At 44.0% G+C, this 19,509-nt stretch overlaps 1 protein-coding gene across 2 annotated transcripts in view; it reads left to right on the forward strand.

The window, feature by feature from the left end:
• Positions 1 to 15,089, forward strand: part of FLII (FLII actin remodeling protein) — a 70,846-nt gene extending 55,757 nt beyond the window's left edge. For both annotated transcript variants that reach the window (XM_077449440.1, XM_077449441.1), the window contains exons 27-30: positions 2,715 to 2,821; positions 7,565 to 7,670; positions 7,761 to 7,826; positions 12,583 to 15,089. In XM_077449440.1, the coding sequence (XP_077305566.1) occupies positions 2,715 to 2,821; positions 7,565 to 7,670; positions 7,761 to 7,826; positions 12,583 to 12,717 (414 nt within the window). In that variant the 3' untranslated portion in view covers positions 12,718 to 15,089. The remainder of the gene's footprint in view (positions 1 to 2,714; positions 2,822 to 7,564; positions 7,671 to 7,760; positions 7,827 to 12,582) is intronic.
• Positions 15,090 to 19,509: the final 4,420 nt, after the last annotated feature.

Raw genomic sequence — 19,509 nt, forward strand, 5'->3', positions numbered from 1 at the left:
TACAACAGAATAAAAATTCGGAAGTGATGTGTTGTAGTGTATTTGTATTACATTTTTGAATGACTGCTATACTGATTAAACTAAAATTGTACGAAAATGTTTTCAGTGCATGTCCGGTCTAATAATATCGGATGAACTGTCCTGATTGGCTCTCGCAAAGCTCTGTACTAATGATCAGATTATTGTACAATCGCTCCGATATATCTGCATTATTCGTAATATTTTCTGATTGTGTATACCAGGCATAAGGTTACATTCACACAGATGTCCAAGTTTCAGAGTATAGCTGCATTTAGAAGACTCTTCTTAAAAGCAGCTGGACACACACAATGCACAGTAATCATGTTATCAATAAATAATGATTAGAAACGTTTAGCTGCATTTAGGAATAGACGGAAAGTGCTGCGTCCAGGTTCGACTATGTGCAGCTTAAGGACACATTGCATTTAGCTGCAGATGGCTACAGTGCATTTAGCAGCAGAAAATGACATGCTTCCCCATTCCGGTATTCCTTTTTTATGTTGGTTCTCTTACATGGCTGGTATTCATTCTTTGCAGACATGGTCTAACAATGGTCAGTAAGCTGTGAAATGTGGACACTGACAGTTGTAAAATTTATTAGGATAATAGGTTTTGTTTTCCTCATGCATTAGGACCAAATATCCCCTAATTAGATGCTGTGATGTTAGGGGATTTACCCACCTTCACTTTGTTTGCCTCGCTGTCTGTCTCAGGGCCAGTTCACACTAGAGTGCAGTGCGGTCAAGGCACGTTGCGTGCACCTTTCCCACTCTGCAGGTGACTGCACTGCCCTTGCTATCTGCATGTGAGTGGCAATTTTTAATGGCACCCCAAATGAAGATGGCAATGCAGTGTGTCTGTGGAGCAGCAAATGACATGGTATTGTAGTACCATGCAGTGTATCTTTAAAAGTATTGCCACGCGTGTGAACCGGTCCTCAATTTTTCGCTCTGCACACCATTTCAATTAGACAGCTCTATCTCAAACAAAGAGAAAGAGGAGGAGGTACCTGGGGTATAACAGTCCCCCCCCAAGAATGGGGTATTGGGAAGAAAATTCTGACGCACCCTAAATGCAGCTAAACTCATTTACAAACCGAAACTTTCTGCAAAACATATTTCAATTTTTTCAAGTGCAAATTACTGGTGTTTAGCTGCTTTCAGACACAAACGTCTGTGTGAATGTAGCCTGATAGTCCTTTTGTCTTGACTATTTTAGGATAACTGGGCCTAACCCTAGGGTGGGGGACCATCCATGTAATAGATACATTCTTTATGTCTGTGCCTTTGTTTGTAAAGGCTGCATTTTTTGTTTTTTTTTGTTTTGCTTGGAACAGGGGGAGGGTTCGGTTTTTACTTCTATCTAGTTTCCCGTTGAGAAGATTCATTCTTTTTATTTGTCCTTACTGGTCACTGGGACTAAAAATGATGGAAATCCAAAATTTTCGCCAGAACAGAATTTATCTTCTAAATCTTCAAATAGAGACACCTCCTTTCCCTTGTAATAGTTGTCCTAGGGCATTTTATTTATTGATATTTCCTCCCGCTTCCTGTTTATCGACAGGACAGGAACCCCCTCTCTACAGGTGATGGGGAGGGGGGGGGGGGAACCTGACTGTTATAACCGTTAAATACTCCAAGACTAAAAAAAGATGAAAAAAAAAAGTTTTGGCTTTAGATACATGTACTGTGCTTACAAAAATGGATGAGCAAAGGTTTTAGGTCAAAGAGAATGTGTGGTGTCTGTTGGTTAATTTTCAGTACATCGCAAGAGTACTATGTACAGTAAGGACAGAGCCCAAACACCATGTATTACATGGCCGCCCTGTAGGTGACTGTGATGCTTTAAAACTCTTGCGGTTGGGGCATCCACTTCTCCTTTTTTGCAGTGACCCCTCGGAAATGCACACCAACAGCCCTCTCCAAATCTTTGTGCACTGGTGAAGTCACTTCCCTTGGACCTTCACAATGACCTGACCCACCAGACTCTGTAGCTGTTGGAGTTGGCTAAAGTTATATCTAAAACTCATTTGAACTTTTAGTTCATAATGCAAAACCCATAAGTGTTTTTAAACGGTTTGTCTTGTTTAGAAAGCTGCCACAACCTGACAAAAAAAAAAAAAAATCCTATCCCCTGCCAACATGCTGTAGAGAAGGACCCTTGCTCTCTGTGTGGAAGCAGTGGTCTCTCTGCAGGCATCTGATACACCCTCTGCAGGGTCAGAGCATAGAGCTCTAATATCAGCAACTCCTGCTCCCTGCTGATTTGTAGAATACTAGCTTTTGACTCGGCAAGAGGTGTGTCAGAACTCTGAACACATACAGAGAGCAATGCTCTTCTCTGCTCTATGCTGGCAGGTCACAGGCTTTTTTACGCAGGCCGTGGCTACTTTGTAAAGAAAACAAATGAGAAGACTTTGCATATATTTTTGCTTTCATTGTACTAGAATGTATTTGGATGATTTGAACTAGAAGTTGAGTTGGGCTTTAATGGGTGTGTGTTTGGTCATGTGATGTTATAACATCTCAGTGCATTGGGTGTTTTTCTTTATTGAGAAAGAGAGGAGGTGTATTTGTCATAATTGTGTTTTTTTTTTTTTTTTTTTTTTTTTCACACAGTTCTTGAGAGTAATACAATCTGAGAAGACTCTCTAATTGCTGATAAACTGACTTGACTGTTTATTTTCTTACCAGGTGATAAATGAGGGAGAGGAGCCAGAGAACTTCTTCTGGGTGGGCATTGGAGGGCAAAAACCGTATGATGAAGATGCTGATTATATGAAGTACTCACGTCTGTTCAGGTAGATGGATCATTAATAATGGGATAAGTATCTTATGGGGCCAAGTTCCAGCACACCATAATATTTTCAGTTGGGTCTTGCAGTTTCCCAGATCCAATTCACTGTGAGCCTTGCCAATTTTATGGCACTAATGAACCACAGCATGTGATTTAACACGTTTTAACCACTTAAGCCCCGGACCAATTTGCAGCCAAAGGACCAGGTCCCTTTTTGCGATTCGGCGCTGCGTCGCTTTATCTGACAATTGCGTGGTCCTGAGACGTGGCTCCCAAACAAAATTGGCGTCTTTTTTTTCCCCACAAATAGAGCTTTCATTTGGTGGTATTTGATCACCTCTGCGGTTTTTATTTTTTTGCGCTATAAATAAAGATAGAGCGACAATTTTGGAAAAAATGCAATATTGTTTCACTTTTTGCTATAATAAATATCCCCAAAAAATATATATAAAAAAAAAATTTTCCTCAGTTTAGGCAGATACATATTCTTCTACATATTTTTGGTTTACAAAATAGGGGATAGTTTTATAGCATTTTTTTTTTTTTTTACTAGTAATGGTGGGGGATCAGTTTATTTATTTATTTTTTTATATTTATTGTGACTGCGACATTATGGCGGACACATCAGACATTTTTGACACGTTTTTGGGACCATTGTCATTTCCTGTGTAAATGACACTAGCAGTGAATGAGTTAACCACTAGGGGGCAGTGTAGAGGTTATGTGTGACATTATGTATTTTTTTTTTTTTTATTGTAGGGAGCGTGGCCTGGCATGTGATGTCACTGATCGTCTTTCTCTATAAAAGGGAACAGACGATCAGTGACAGCCACACTAGGAAGCACGGGCAGAGGTTTGTTTACACAGACCTCTCCTCGTTCTTCAGCTCTGTGACCCGATCGCAGGAGACCAGCGGTGATCGGGTCCACTGGTCTCGCCACCACGGTCACGGAGCTCAGAACCGGGTTCTGAGCTCCCACGGCTGGGCACTTAGAGCCATGTACAGGTACGTGAATGTGGCCAGCCATGCCATTCTGCTGACTTATATCGGCGTGAGGCAGTCCTTAAGTGGTTAAAGAGATCCTGTCACTTTGTCCATGTAAGGCAGTTTCTGTGTAAAGCCCATCACCTTTATATTCCCACTTTTTTTTTTTTTTTTTAAACCCTTCCTCTGTCAAAGTATCTTCCAAAATACCCGGGGTATGCTGGTGTCAGAAGGAACAGTGGCATCACTTCCTCTCATGTGAATTATGGGAGGAAGTTGCATGCTCCTATATATGTGTGGTAGCTCCCAGAAGCACTTGGTATTTTGGAAGGGTGGCACGCTGTAGAGTTGAAGATGAAGCGGCTGAGGCATGGATTTGCACTGACGCTGTCTTCGTACCCAGAAATAGAAAAGTGACAGTGTCTATAGGGCAATTTATTCGAATTTCTGAGTAGCTACTGAAGAGTTGAATCGCATGGCAGTTACTCTTTTAGGGAAACCAGAGTTCGGATTTGTCTCTGCTACACCCATAAGCTCATGAGGAGGTTACTAGAAAGAGATTTGAAAAGGGCATTAACACCCTAAACCAGGGGTGCCCAAACTTTTGAAGAGCGAGGGCCACTTAAGCGACTTGGTAACTGGTCGCGGGCCACAATGACTGGAGTGGGTGGATGGCGTATCCGCTCTGCAGCCCACAATACTTTTTAGCGGATCGTATTGGAGGTAGAACACAAGTTGGTTTATGTCTGCCACTACTTAGAGGTGAATAAAGGGTTCAATTGGTCGGACTGACCGTGTGAAAGGGGTCTAAGGCTGGTTTCACACTGATGAGCTGCGGTTTACCTGCACCACGTGTGCAACGCAGTGTACCTTTGGCTTTCCTGCAGTTTGCAATAGACTTATATTATATTCTGCAGGCTTGGTGCACTTTCAGAAAGCTCACCAAACTTGCAGGTAAACTGCTCTGTACCTGCATATCAGTTTGAAAGCAGCCCAGTAACCACTGCAGAAAAGGTATGCCCATATATACACTGTTATTTTAGTCTTCTTTCTATTCTATCACAGAGCAGGAGGTCGTGGGCCACATCAGAGGGCTCCGCGGGCCACTGGTTGGGCACCCCCTGCCCTAAACTTACCCAGGTGCAAAAAATGAGAGGGGAACTGGTGCAACTGACAAAAAAAAGCAAGGGATGATAAACGAATGAAAGGAGTCTTTTTAGTCCTTGAGAAAAGTCCAAAAAAAACAGTGGTATGAAGTTCACATTTTGGCAAAAACAGCAGTGTCTCTTCCAAGCAAGATCTGGGGAGTTTCCCCACCAGCAAACCCTATATAAGGAGGGATAAGCTGCACTACCCAAGTGTGGCATTTATTAAAACTTATTGGTAAAATGAAAAACAATAAATATTCACACGTTTAAGACATGAAGTTCACATGTGATTTGCACCACACCGCTGTGTAGATAACATGCAATGCAAATTCAGCTGAACAGATTATATGGCTGAATTTGCATCGCATTCAAAGCAAAATCGTGCCAGACCCCCCCCCCCCCCCTTTTTTTTTTTTTTTTTTTTTTTTTTTTTTCACCCATGCAATACGATTTCCTGTCCGAATTCAGTTTGCACTGCGATATGCGAACCTATCTGGAGGTGTCATTAACTTTCTATTGACGCCCACAGTGGCTCGCATAGGGCAGTGTGAACTGCCTGGGGAAACTGGAATCGCACTGGTGTGAACCAGCATTAAAAGCGTATCAATAAGTCTCCAGCAGGTGGCAACCTTTTTTAGGTGGTCAACACCAGTAAGAGCCAGCAGGAGCAGCTGACTGAGTGCGTATATCACATGGACAAAAAAATAAATAAAAAAATCACTGGACAGCAGGGAAGTGTAGCAGGCAATGGCCACACAATGGCCAGTCTGCTGATTTTACTGGCTCTTGGTGTCCCCCCCCCCCCCCCCCGGTCATCTTCCTGGTTCCAAGACCCTTACATCACATCCACACAGAGGGGCTTGCTCGCCATATACCACCTAGAAGGTTGCCACCTGCTGGAGACTTTTTGATATGCTTTTTAATGTCTTTTAAAAGCAAATGACTATTGTTTTTAATTTCACCAATATGTTTTAATAAATACTACACTTATATAGTGCCGCTTCCCCCCCCCCCCCCCCCCCCCATGAGGAAGTTGCCATCTTTTTCCTGCTGGATTCCCCAGTTTGCATACACATCATTACAGAGAATACAAGGGACGGTTTTGGGCATGAATACAATATTTGGCTTAAAGCAGAATTAAACCCCCCTCCTCAAATCTTCCTTTCTTTAACCAAGGAAGCTGTCCTCTTAGCCTCTGTTTAAACTTCATCTGCCATGATGCTGCACATGCAATCCGTTACGACAACAGCCATTTGAGGGTTCAACAGTTTGGTTGAGAACACTAGCAAATGTGACAGCAATCTCGGTATACAGGGAATATACCTGTTTTTGTTTTTTTACGGTTACATTGTTGGGTTTAATTCCAGTTTCATTTAGGCTGCAATTGGGTGGAATTATTCTGCCACTGCCCCCAGCAACAGACCAGCGTGTCAATCAACCAGGCATAGCAGAAATGGATGTTGTGTATGGCTCACCTTTACCCTTCACACTGCCAGCTTTCTATAATTAAGCAGTGGTAATGCCAAGTTAAATAGACAGTATCAGATCAGAAATCATCTGACAGTTGAAATCTGCAACTCCCTCCTCACTGGCCTACCTTTAGATCAATTTCATACTGGCTCGTTTTGCAGGTGCTACAGCTAAAAATAGCGTCTGCAAAGTGCCCTGAAACAGCCGCTGCTGTGTCTCCAATGTGAAAGCGCTGAGGGTTTTCACACTGGAGTGGTGCACTTGCAGGACAGTAAAAAAAAAAAAAGTCAGCATCTTCAGAGCGGTGTGTATATCGATTCTTCACCACTCCTGCCCATTGAAATCAATGGCTATACCGCCGGCAAAGCAGCTCTGCAGAGGTGACCATTTCTCGGCCGCTAGCGGCTGAAAAGCCCTGCTAAAAATAGTGTCACTTTACCGCCGACGCACCTCCCGCCCCAGTGTGACAGGGGCCTTACACAGGCTTTCCCCCCTTCAAGCTATTATGAACGCTGCTGCTAGACTAATACACCTCACTAACTGATCCATGACTGCCACTCTTCTGCCAATCCCTTCACTGGCTCCCCCTACCCCACCATGGTAAATTCAAAATACTAACCACAACATACAAGGCCATCCACAACATCACCCCCAACCTCCTCTGCAGATATCGCCCAAATCATCCTCTCTGCTTCTCCCAAGACCTCCTGCTCTCTAGTGTCCTTGTTACCTCCTCCCACGCTCACTTCCAGGATTTCTCCAGAGCCTCTCCTCTGGAACTCCCTGCCCCAGTACCTTGTCAGCTCCTACCCTATTTGCCTTTAGGCAATCCCTGCAAACTCATTTATTCAGGGAAACCTACCCCACCTCTACCTAAGAACTGTACCAGAGTCTCCTCCATCAGATCATCCCTCACAGCAATTATCTTTTGTTCCACCTCTCCCTCCTTTTTTAGATGAGCTCCATGGGCAGGGTCCTCCTATTCCTATTCCTTTTTGTATTGAACTGTATTGTAATCCTACTGCCCCCCTTCATATTGTAAAGCGCTGCATAAACTGTTGGCGCTATATTAATCTTGTATAATAATAATCTCATTAGCTACTATCTGGACTGGATTTATTAATAAACATGTCTGCATCTCCAGGTGCTCTAATGAGAAGGGATATTTCTCAGTGTCTGAGAAGTGCTCAGACTTCTGTCAGGATGACCTTGCCGATGATGACATAATGCTGCTTGACAACGGCAAAGAGGTGAGTGCTCAACATCATCTAGTCATTGGTATACAAAAAGGTAATAGGCCCATGATGATGGAGCACTGATTGGTTTATCCTTCTTCCCAGGTGTACATGTGGGTGGGGACACAGACCAGCCAGGTGGAGATCAAACTCAGCTTGAAGGCTTGTCAGGTGAGTGCAACAAAGATATTCCAAAGAAATTTGGTGGTTTCCTTCCTATTTATAATTTTACTGTCGCGTATTAAGACATCTCTGTAACCGTATTTAACGGAGTTGGTTAGGAAATGACATGTCACAGAACGTTAAAAATCTGTGTGGCTTTTAATGGCCGTGTATGCATTTTCATGAGTTGCTCACACAGAGAATATAGTGTTGCTGCAGCATATGGATACATCAAGCAGAATAAAATTCAGCAAATTCATTAATTTGGAAATATCCTAATTAACAAAAGACTGTTTAACCACCTTCAGACCGGACCATTTTGCTGGTAAATGACCAGAGGTCTTTTTACAATTTGGCACTGCGCTGCTTTAACTGGTAATTGCGCGGTCATGCAATGTTGTACCCAAACAAAATTTGCGTCCTTTTCTTCCCACAAATAGAGCTTTCTTTTGATGGTATTTGATTGCCTCTGCGATTTTTATTTTTTGCGATATAAACGTAAAAAGACCGCAAATTTTGAAAAAAAATGATATTTTCTACTTTTTGTTATTAGAAAAATCCAATAAACTCAATTTTAGTCATACATTTAGGCCAAAATGTATTCAGCCACATGTCTTTGGTAAAAAAAAAAGTCAATAATTGTATATTTATTGGTTTGCGCAAAAGTTGTCACATCTACAAACTAAGGTACGTTTTCTGGAATTTACGCAGCTTTTAGTTTACGACTGCCTATCTCATTTCTTGAGGTGCTAAAATGGCAGGGCAGTACAAAACCCCCCCAAATGACCCCATTTTGGAAAGCAGACACCCTAAGGAAATTGATAAGAGGCATGTTGAGCCCATTGAATATTTTTTTTTTTTTTGCCTCAAGCGATTGAATAATGCCAAAAAATAAATTTTTTTTTTTTTTTTTTTACACAAAGTTGTCACTAAATGATATATTGCTCACACATGCTATTGGCATATGTGAAATGACACCCCAAAATAAATTCTGCTGCTTCTCCTGAGTACGGGGATACCACATATGTGGGACTTTTTGGGAGCCTAGCCGCGTACGGGGCCCTGAAAACCAAGCACCGCCTTCAGGCTTTCTGTAGGGGGGTTACAGTTTTGAAGGCCATAAAATGCCAAGATGGCACAAACCCCCCTCAAATGACCCCATTTTGGAAAGTAGACACCCCTAAATTTAGGGGTACACTAGTGAGACTAGGTAATAAATGGCGGGTGCCCTGAAACTATAAAAAAAAATAACTAACCAACCAGCGTCACCTGTAACAGTTATATGGTGATCGCTGGTGAAAGGGTTAACTAGGGGGCAATCAGGGGGCTTTATGCGGTAGTATATGGGGGTCCCTGGCGCTATAAAAAGCTGCGGCGAACCTAAATACCTACCTGCCTAACTAGCGTCACCTGTGACACTAATACAGTGATCAGAAAAACGATTGCTTATTAGGCTGGGTTCACACTGGAGCGATGTGGGAACGCCACGAATGCGCGGCGGGTTCCCGCATCACATGCCTCCCGGCGGCAGTTCACACTGCCCTATGCGAACTGCTGGGAGTGTCAGTGAAATGTTAATGACACCCCCAGATCAGTTCGCATATCGCAGTGCGATCTGCAAACTCGGATCGCATGGTGTGAACACCCATGCGATCCGATTCTGCTGCGGACCAAAAAAGGGTCCCGTGCGAGTTTGCGGCGGGTGCGACACTAATTCAGCCATACTATCTGTATGGCTGAACTCGAATCGCACAGAGATCGGATGTGATTTGCACTGCAGTGCGGTGCGAATCACATTCGTTCTCATAAACCGCTGCAATGTGAACCCAGCCTTAGTGACACTGGCGACGGGGGGTGATCACGGGGTTAAACCTTTATTGGGGGGGTTAGGGGGGTACCTTAGAACTAAAGGGGGCTAACCCTAACTGCCCTAACAGTTATTACAGTCACAAATGACACCCGCCGGGTGATCAGGGGGTTAAACCTTTATTAGGTAATAAATGGCGGGTGCCCTGAAACTATAAAAAAATAACTAACCAACCAGCGTCACCTGTAACAGTTATATGGTGATCACTGGTGAAAGGGTTAACTAGGGGGCAATCAGGGGGCTTTATGCGGTAGTATATGGGGGTCCCTGGCGCTATAAAAAGCTGCGGCGAACCTAAATACCTACCTGCCTAACTAGCGTCACCTGTGACACTAATACAGCGATCAGAAAAACTATCGCTTATTAGGCTGGGTTCACACTGGAGCGATGCGGGAACGCCATGAATCCGCGGCGGGTTCCCGCATCGCATGCCTCCCGGCGGAAGTTCACACTGCCCTATGCGAACTGCTGGGAGTGTCAGTGAAATGTTAATGACACCCCCAGATCAGTTCGCATATCGCAGTGCGATCTGCAAACTCGGATCGCATGGTGTGAACACCCATGCGATCCGATTCTGCTGCGGGCCAAAAAAAGGGTCCCGTGCGAATTTGCGGCGGGTGCGACACGAATTCAGCCATACTATCTGTATGGCTGAACTCGAATCGCACAGAGATCGGATGTGATTTGCACTGCAGTGCGGTGCGAATCACATCCGTTCTCAAACCGCTGCAATGTGAACCCAGCCTTAGTGACACTGGTGAGGGGGGGTGATCACGGGGTTAAACCTTTAGTAGGGGGGCACATTAGAACTAAAGGGGGCTAACCCTAACTGCCCTAACAGTTATTACAGTCACAAATGACACCAATGCAAAAAAAAAAAAATGCAATTGGTGTCACTGTGACTGGGGGGGGGCAGGGGTAATTGGGGGGTGATCGGGGGGTAAAGGGGGGGTGTGAGTGTGCCTGGCATGTTCTACTGTGTAGTGTAGTGCTTGTGCAACTCACCGATGCTCTCTCGGTGCCGGAACGAAAAATACCGACACGGAGGAGAGAATACATCACTTCCTCTCCTGTGTTTACATTACAGGAGAGGAAGTGATGTCACGGGACATTTTCATTAGTCGGGAGCGATCGCGAGGGGGATCCCCTCGTCCGGGATCGCTCCCGAACGAATACCGACCGCCGCAGGCACCGGGCGGGGGCCCGATCGGGCCCCCGACCCGCGGGCAGGCAAGGACGTACATGTAAGCCCTTATGCCTGCCCGTGCCATTCTGTCGACGTACATCGTCGTGCGGCGGTCGGCAAGTGGTTAAAAAAAGTTTTGAAATTTTTTTTTTTTTTTTTTTTAAAGAACAAAAATTCTAAATAATAACTACTAAATTATAGGTATTGGAATTTCAAAGTTTGTGAAAGTAACAAATGCAAATTTATTCGAAATTATGAATTATCTGAAATAACGGATGCCATATCTAAACGAATAGAATGAATTAATAATAAAAAACGTATTTTTATTTCGGAAAGTTTGTATTCGTTACTTTCACTAACGAATGGAACATAACAAATTTAATTTTAATTTTTTTTGTCTATTAATTTGTTCCATTCGTTTAGATACAGCATTCATAACTTCGTATTTGTTACGTTCACAAAACAGCCAAATTTGAAAAGAAATTCCATATTTATCGGCATATAACATGCACTTTTTTTTCCCCACTTAAAATCGGGGGAAAATTGTGGGTGCGTGTTATACGCCGATTGCTGCCGAGATACACATAGCCGAGTGTACTCGGCTCTACTCACGCCCAGTCCCGCCATTGGGCCTGTGTTATGGCCATCATAGGGCAGGACTGTGAGCAGAGCCAAGTACACTTGGCTATGTGCATCTCAGCGGCGTTCGCTCCGCTCCATCAAGTTCTGGTGGCACTCGCTCCGCCTGACCAATTTTAAATTCATCCAAGGCTACAATGGACACTGGGGGCTAGGCTGCACTGATGGGCATTTAAAAATTATATATTTTTTTTCCACTTAAACTTCCCTCCTAAACTTGGGGTGAGTGTTATACGCCGATAAATACGGTAACTAATGCATCTAAAGAAATTCGAATTTATATCATAACAAATTATGAGATAAATGGAAAAACCAAATGAAACAAAAAACAAATTTTTCAGCAGTGCACGTCTGCCACCAAGCATATCAGCTCTAATGTGTTGTCACCTTTCCTGCTGCTTAGACGTTGGCACAGTTGATAGCCCTATCGGGGCCCATTCACACCATTGCATTGTGGTAATATACATTATGTACTTTTGGGTGCCATTGGTTTTTAGTAGCACCCCAACACTACCACTGCACATGGATAGGCAGCGCATTACCAAACGTAAGACAGATTTTTTTTATTTTTTTTTGATCTGTTGTGGAGCACTGGGTAGCCCATTTAAATGAATGGGCTGCCTTAACTCGACACGCGTGCATTGAACCCACAGCAACTGGGTGCCCTAGTGTGAATAGCCATACCTCACTTTGCCCGCACCTCTTTAGACATAGCACTGTGCTCCTTTTAAAAAAAATAAAATAAAAATCTGCTGTGGGCTGCAAGTGTTAAATGTAGTGCAGGAGTCAGACTCCTGCTCTCATACACAAGCAGCAACTCTCCCGTCTGAACACTGCCCTAATCAAGCACTCTGCTCAGGTACCAATGGGTATGAAGCAATGTTCAGTGGAGCTTGTTCCTCACTTGCTAATCCAAAGGTGTATTCATTACTGTATATGTAGCCTGACTGCATTACAGTAACAAAATGGCTTTAGGCTGACATTCAGTCCATATGACTATAAATAGCGGGTATTTCCCAGCAATAAACATACAGAGCATTTATGAATAATTACCTTTTGTGTCTCCTAAACAGGTTTATATTCAGCACATGAGAGCGAAAGATTCTGAACACCCACGGAAGCTGCGCCTAGTCCGGAAAGGGAATGAACCTCACGCCTTTACCCGCTGCTTCCATGCCTGGGGTGCCTTCCGTAAGCCACCAGCTTAGGTTTCTCTGATCAGAGCAACAACGGCTGCTCTAAACCTGAAGCAACGCTTGCACAGCCGATCCTTTGTTTTATTTAATTCTTCATGACCCACAACGGACATTTTCCTTGGGAACCAGAAATAGCCTTAATGACTGCAATGCTATATTAGGGCACCTTTTATCAGAGTTTTACAGTGTTATGGGTTCACCTTTTAGGAGGGGGATGGGTTTTGCACACTAAGTAAATGGTCTGTGGATAAGCGAGGTAGCTCCTATTATTCTGAAGTCTGGCTAGTAGGTGGTTTTATTAAATGCCTTCCACACATACAGCAAAAGCAACTTAAAAAAAAAAACACTTATGAGTGGGTGCCCCGGAGACTCCCCCCAATCCTAGTTGTAAGATTATTTAACAATTGCTGCTTGTTGCACTTGATTTGCATCTTCTCTAGTGGGGAGTACACTATAGGCTGCGTTCCTGTAGGGGATTCTAGGCAAAGCTTGTCATTCATTGCACATTATGCTAAACTGCTCAGTGGTTTCACTTTATTTGCCTTTATCTATCAATGTCAGATGGCAAGAGCTCTACTTATCAGTGGCTGGGACATTGAGGATTATTTATTATTACTAGTGTTGTCTTTAACAGCCAACTTGATAATTGGAGCCCATTCACACTGTCTGTGCTTTTCACTTTGAATAGCACCCTAATGCACTGTTACAGTTGTGGCCAAAACTACATAAAGAAAAATGCAAATGACACTCTCCTCCTTTTTAAAAACATGGAGGGAGAATGCTCAACTTTTTAAAAATGAATGGGCAATAGGTTACCACAGGGCATAAGGAGTCCCTCAGTGTAATCACCTATTTGGTTTACTGGCTACATCGCTGTTTTACTATATTACATAACTGAGCTATGAAGAAGCTTTTCAAATTATAAAGGACAAAATACATCATAGTACCTAGTTTAATCTTTCTATAGCACTTTTCTAGCTGAGGGCCTAAAGCCAGGAATAGATGAAACAAAATTTGGTGGGATCAGCAGGGTACTTGTTCAATTTGGCTATCGGTGGCTCTACTCATCAGAAGTGAATCTAATGATAAATAACACTTTTATTTGACTAGGTGCTGCAGAGCTGACCAGTGTATCCTGAAAGCGGAGGCTTTGCTAATGTCAGAGTACAATAACACAGCAGAGAAGATTCCTCCCATCCCCTGCCCTGGTGTGGATAGGGGGAATACATTTGTGGTAGGTGGGTGGCCATTTTGTAAACTAGGACTCAGTAGTGAAATCATCTCAGTACATTTACCATCTTAAAAGAACACAGTGAAATATGGAGAACTCTTCCTGAAAATGAAAAGTTGATTAAATAGCATCAGTGCCTTGCTCCAAATTATGGAGGGTCAAAATGTCTGATTCTACAACCTCCATGGCTGTTCCGTGTCCTAAATTTGTGACACCAGGCAACTGATATTTTTTAGGAAGTAGTCATGTGTGTATTTCAGTACAGATTCCCTTTAGGATCAGTGGGTTTCTCAACTCCAGTCCTCAAGGTACCCCAACAGGTCCTTTTTTTTTTTTTTTAGGATTTCCTTCAGATGAAACGGTTATCATAAGTATGAAGGCAGTGAAACTAATCAAATCACCTGTGCAAAGTAATGGCATGCCTGAAAACATGAACTGTTGGGGGGCCTGGAGTTGAGAAACATGGCATCAGCCAATTGTGTTCTAGAAAACATTTTATTTACAGCCATCTGTGACATTCCTGGCTGCTACTGTCTGGAGACCAGCTCTGCTCTGGGCAACATGTCCCATCAGGAGCTACTCAGACCCAGGAGGCTGCAACCAGTTCTACAGAAACACAGGACTTCTCTTACCCTTACTAAAGTCTTGGCCCTTGTGCTAGAACAAATATAATTTGAAGTATAAATCTATAACAGGAGATTTATATCTAAAGTTTAATCAGCATTGGTAATTTAGTAATGCTTGTGTCAGTGTATGGTTCACCCCATATTTAGATGTCAAAGTAGCACTATGCATAGATAACTACTTGTCCATATTAGCCTGAAAAATGAATGGAAGAATCAAATTATGGAATATTTCCGTTGCAACCAAAATGCCGCTTAACAATTCAGAATCCACTGGACTGAGGTAAGCCCAGTGCAGGATCTGTGCTGATTGGTTACTATGGCTGTGTGTGTTATTGAGTCACCTTATAAATGGCATCTGAGCATTAATAGCATATTTATATATTGCCTGAGATAAGTACACATCACTGCTGTACTACACTGGACCAGACTTCAGTCTAAGAGGAAGGAGACTCTGCAATATTTAGGGAGGGAGTGAATATTTACTGTATCAGCTTTATATATTTGAATAAATTTGCACTTCACTTTCATGCGTTTTTTTTTTTTTTTTGTGATCTTCAAAAAGTGTTTGTTCTTTATTGTATGACACTGGGTATCATCTCCATTGCTGCCACCTTGGCCACTAGCAAAGACCCGTGATGTAAATATGGATTCACATATGCTTGCAGTGCAGCTCTCTGTGGAACTACAGGGCACAGAAGACTGTCCCTTGGTAGGGGTATAAGTCACAACAGCACAAAGTGCATTTCTCTGGAACTATCGCTTGCAGCAGACCAGCCCTTTGCAGAACTACAAGGGACAGCAGCACACATGCTTTTTGGGACTACCGGTTAAAGGAAAATTCTGGATAAAACCTCTGCACCCCGCTCTATACTGTATAGCAACTGTTGCCAATTAAAAAAAAAAAAAGTATTTTTAGTTCATCCATATTGCAATACATGTTTAGGCTGGGTTCACACTGCAGCGATGCAGGTACGCCGCAAATCCACGGTGGGTTCCCGCATCGCATGCCTCCTGACGGCAGTTCACACTCCCCCTATGCGAACTGCTGGGAGTGTCAGTGAAATGTTAATGACACCCCCAGAGCAGTTTGCATATCGTAGTGCAAACTCGGATCGCATGGGGTGAACACCCATGCGATCTGATTCTGCTGCGGACCAAAAATAAAGGGTCCTGTGTGAGTTTGAGGTGGGTGCGATGCGAATTCAGCCATACTATCTGTATGGCTGAACTCGCATCGCACAGAGATCGGATGTGATTTGCACTGCAGTGCGAATCACATCTGGTTCTCGTAGGCGCAGCAGTGTGAACCCAGCCTTAAGCTAGCCAATCAGGAATGTAAGCTTCTGGGCTAACCAGCACAGTACCCTCTTGGATGACTTGGACCACAATATACGGGTCAGGTTTCTGACAGCAGAGATAAGGTCACCTTTAAAATAAAAATGCAAAAAAAACTTTTTTTTTTTTTTTTTTGTTAAAGAAAAGTGCATTTATTATGTTTGTGTAGCGGCCTGGAAAGCATTGCACCCTTGATCAGCAGGTCACAGGCACAATGCAGGGCTCCTGCAGACTGTCAGTGTAAGCTGTCCTGCCATACTTGCATGATGACAGAAAACAACTACCTAGAACACTCAACAGCACCCACAAAGCCTGTAGGTACTCGTCATTCATGCATTCACAGAACTCTTATGCAGCCGTGCTCTTTTCAAATCATGACAGCAGGCACAGGAAGAAGATCCCTGGCCCACTGAGACAGGGAGGGGGTAATTGGGGAGAAGCTGCAGCAACATGTTCCCAAAGAAAGATGAACTTATTCTTAAGGTCTGGTTCACATCTATGCTTCTTTATTTGTAGCATGTTTTCAGTTTTGCAGAAACACACTATAGTCCATTTAACATGTTTCCTATGGATGTACTTCACATCTGTGCATTTTATGGAAAGGTCCAGGGACTTTCTGGCTTTTGGTTCCATAGACTCCAATGGATCAAATACATGTATTGAAAAATGCACTTGGCATATTCTAACTGCAACCAGCATAGGTGTGAACCAGGCCTTAAAGAGGAAGTAAACCCTAATGGGTTTACTTCCTCTTTGATTTCCTGCAAAGGTAAAGCATTATGGACTACTATGCATCGCATAGTAGTCCATTATGTGTCACTTACCTGACACAGGAGCCAGCGAACTCACCGCTGTCCCCTCATGTATGGAGCCTCCATCTCCTCTGTGGGTCTCACTGCTCCGGGACTGTCATTCGGTGACATCACTCCTGTGCATGGGAGCCGCCACTCGTGGCATATCACCATTGACAGCGGCGCCCGCGGTCTACAGCGCCTGTGTTTTGGCAAATATCTGCTAAACCATGTAGGTCCTGCAAGCAGCATCTTTGGAGGTGGTTTGGGAGCGGTGTATACATTGCTCCCAAAACACCCTGCCAATTGAAATTAATGGGTAGCGCAGCAACACGGGACACTTTTAACCCTTTGTTCAGCCATTATCAGTGGGGGTAAAAGCGCCCCTCTCACAGTGCTTTACCATTAACACAGCCCCCTGGCCCCAGAGTGAAAGCAACCTAAAAGTGTGGACAGAAGACCAGGTGGTGGCTTTACAAATGTGATGCTGACTAGCCCAGGAACCACCAACACACCTGGGAGAATGAGCCATCACTAACAGTGAAATGTTGCCTTTCAGATGGCAAGACTGAGAACAGCAAGTTCCATCTGATGTTCATAAGTCTAGAGAACCACATCCTTCCAGGCCAGAGTAATGGGGATCATAGGAATGCCTTTCAATCAAATCCTGGGGAGCAAACAAGGCCAAAGCTGCAGTACTGAAAAGCCATAAAGTTATGGAGAACAGATCCCTTATTGTCAAAGCATCCACTGTGAATGCAGAAGCCCTGGTCCTGAATACAAAATCTGTTCAGCTTCACCTTGAACCTGGGCGCTAGAAATTCCACAGTTCCCTCCACCTTTTGTAGAGTTCCTCAAGCCTTTCTGGGTGAGATCCTACTCCCCTGGGAGACTGCTGAAAAAATCCACCTGCCACGTTCCACGCAAGAGAGGTGGATATTGGTTTCCGCCTGTGGAGCCTGACTTCTGGTGTCCCCCCTGATGATTTTGCTACAGCATTGCCATGGCTTTGCCTGAATAAATCCTCACATGAAGGCCCTCTAGCTGCTCCAACCAATGCAGCAGTGCAAGATGAGGGCATCAGCCTCTCCTGTGATGACCAAAAACAATGGAGAGTTTGTCCAGAACTCTGCCCCAGCCCATTGGGCTGGTATCCATTATCAAGAGCCTCCGGGACAGAGGGATGACTATTACCCATCTCCAGCATTCGCAAAGAGAATCACGAGACAGTCTCTTGCCGGGGTGTAACTGCATCGAGAATCCAATTGACTGGCTTCTTGTCCCATGCGGATAAGTCAGTCAGTGGAGCCTGGGATTGCCTTAAAAAAGGAGGCTATATTTTTTTACAGAATCCTCCTGGAAAGCCAAATCAAGGGGTTTCTCAAAAGCAACTTCACCCAGGCTCTCAGAGCAGGCCGCTTGTTCTGGGGTAGGATCTGTGTCTAGGTATAAATATTGCAACCTTTGGTTTGGGGATAAGGCCGTCTTCTGAAAATTCAGGGCCTCTCCAGAGTCTGCACTGTTCAATAGCCCAAAGTACAGAAGAGCCCCAAGAGTGAGGCTTAGCACCTTAGTGAATACGCTAGGAGCAGAGCACAGGCTGAACAGTAGAGCTACAAACTGAGTGTGGCAGTCTTCCACCACAAACCGCAGGATCCTTTGACGAAGGGAAGACTGATGTGCGGATAAACACAATCTAGCCAAATGCCAGAAAATGTCCCTACTGGAGGAAGGAAGCCACCAATTCAAACAGACTTCTGCACTCAGAAACTTGAGTCTTACGATCTAGGATTTTTGATTTCAGAACCATGAAGAGGTTTAAAGGTAGAACATTTGAAACCTTTTGCTTTATTGAACGAATCGTTTTGAGGGAAATGAACACCATTTGAGGATGATCCCAGTCAGGGTATTATAAAAATTCTTTAAAATGAGAATGTACAGGGAAAGATTGGGGGTGTGGTTGTGTCCACCAGGACCCCAACCCTCAAAACAGAGGATTCAGGGAGCGGTAGATTTAATTTTGTTTGGACCTCATCTACGAGAAAAACCTGCTAGATGCTAGAACAGTTATGGCGAACCTTGGCACTCCAGATGTTTTGGAACTACATTTCCCATGATGCTCCCCTACACTGCAGAGTGCATGAGCATCATGGGAAATGTAGTTCCAAAACATCTGGAGTGCCAAGGTTCACCTTCACTGTGCTAGAGGATCAGACCTTGGGATTCCTCAGGAGTAGATTTTCTAGAGGACGAATTCTCCTCATCCCCATCCTCCCAGTCTAGAGAATGTTCTTCCGCCTCCACCTCCTCCTCCTCTGTAAAAAAAATGAGGGGGGGAAGGGGAATGTATCCATTTGCAACCCAGACAGGATTCTAATGAGCTGATGCTGTAATTCAGCCAAGAATTCCTACCTCGACACAAATCAACTAGAGGAAGGTGTACCGGAGGTAGTGAAAAGATCAGACAAAATATGTGTGGGGGGGGGGGGGGGGTGGAGTCCAGACCACCAGGAACTGACCAATCTCCACTGTAGATATTACATAATAAGATGTTATCTGGGAACCCTCCCCACCATACACACAGCCATTGTTGAGACATGGCCCACCAGCAATAAATATTTTGACTCTCGCTAGAACAGTCCAGAGCTAGCTGAGAGAACCACAGGCAAGACACCTGTAATTATACCCCTTAATTTCTTGGGTAGGTTGTAACCTGGGTAAGGACCCTGCAACCACTTCTGTGGGTGAGCAGCAGTGTAGTATGTACACCAACTGGCTTGTATACATGATGTGTCCCCCCATGATAGGCAGTGACCAATGG

Source organism: Lithobates pipiens, unplaced genomic scaffold, assembly GCF_037356315.1.
Source record: "Lithobates pipiens isolate NorthernLeopardFrog02 unplaced genomic scaffold, aLitPip1_a1.2 Scaffold_22, whole genome shotgun sequence".
Lineage (NCBI taxonomy): Eukaryota > Metazoa > Chordata > Amphibia > Anura > Ranidae > Lithobates > Lithobates pipiens.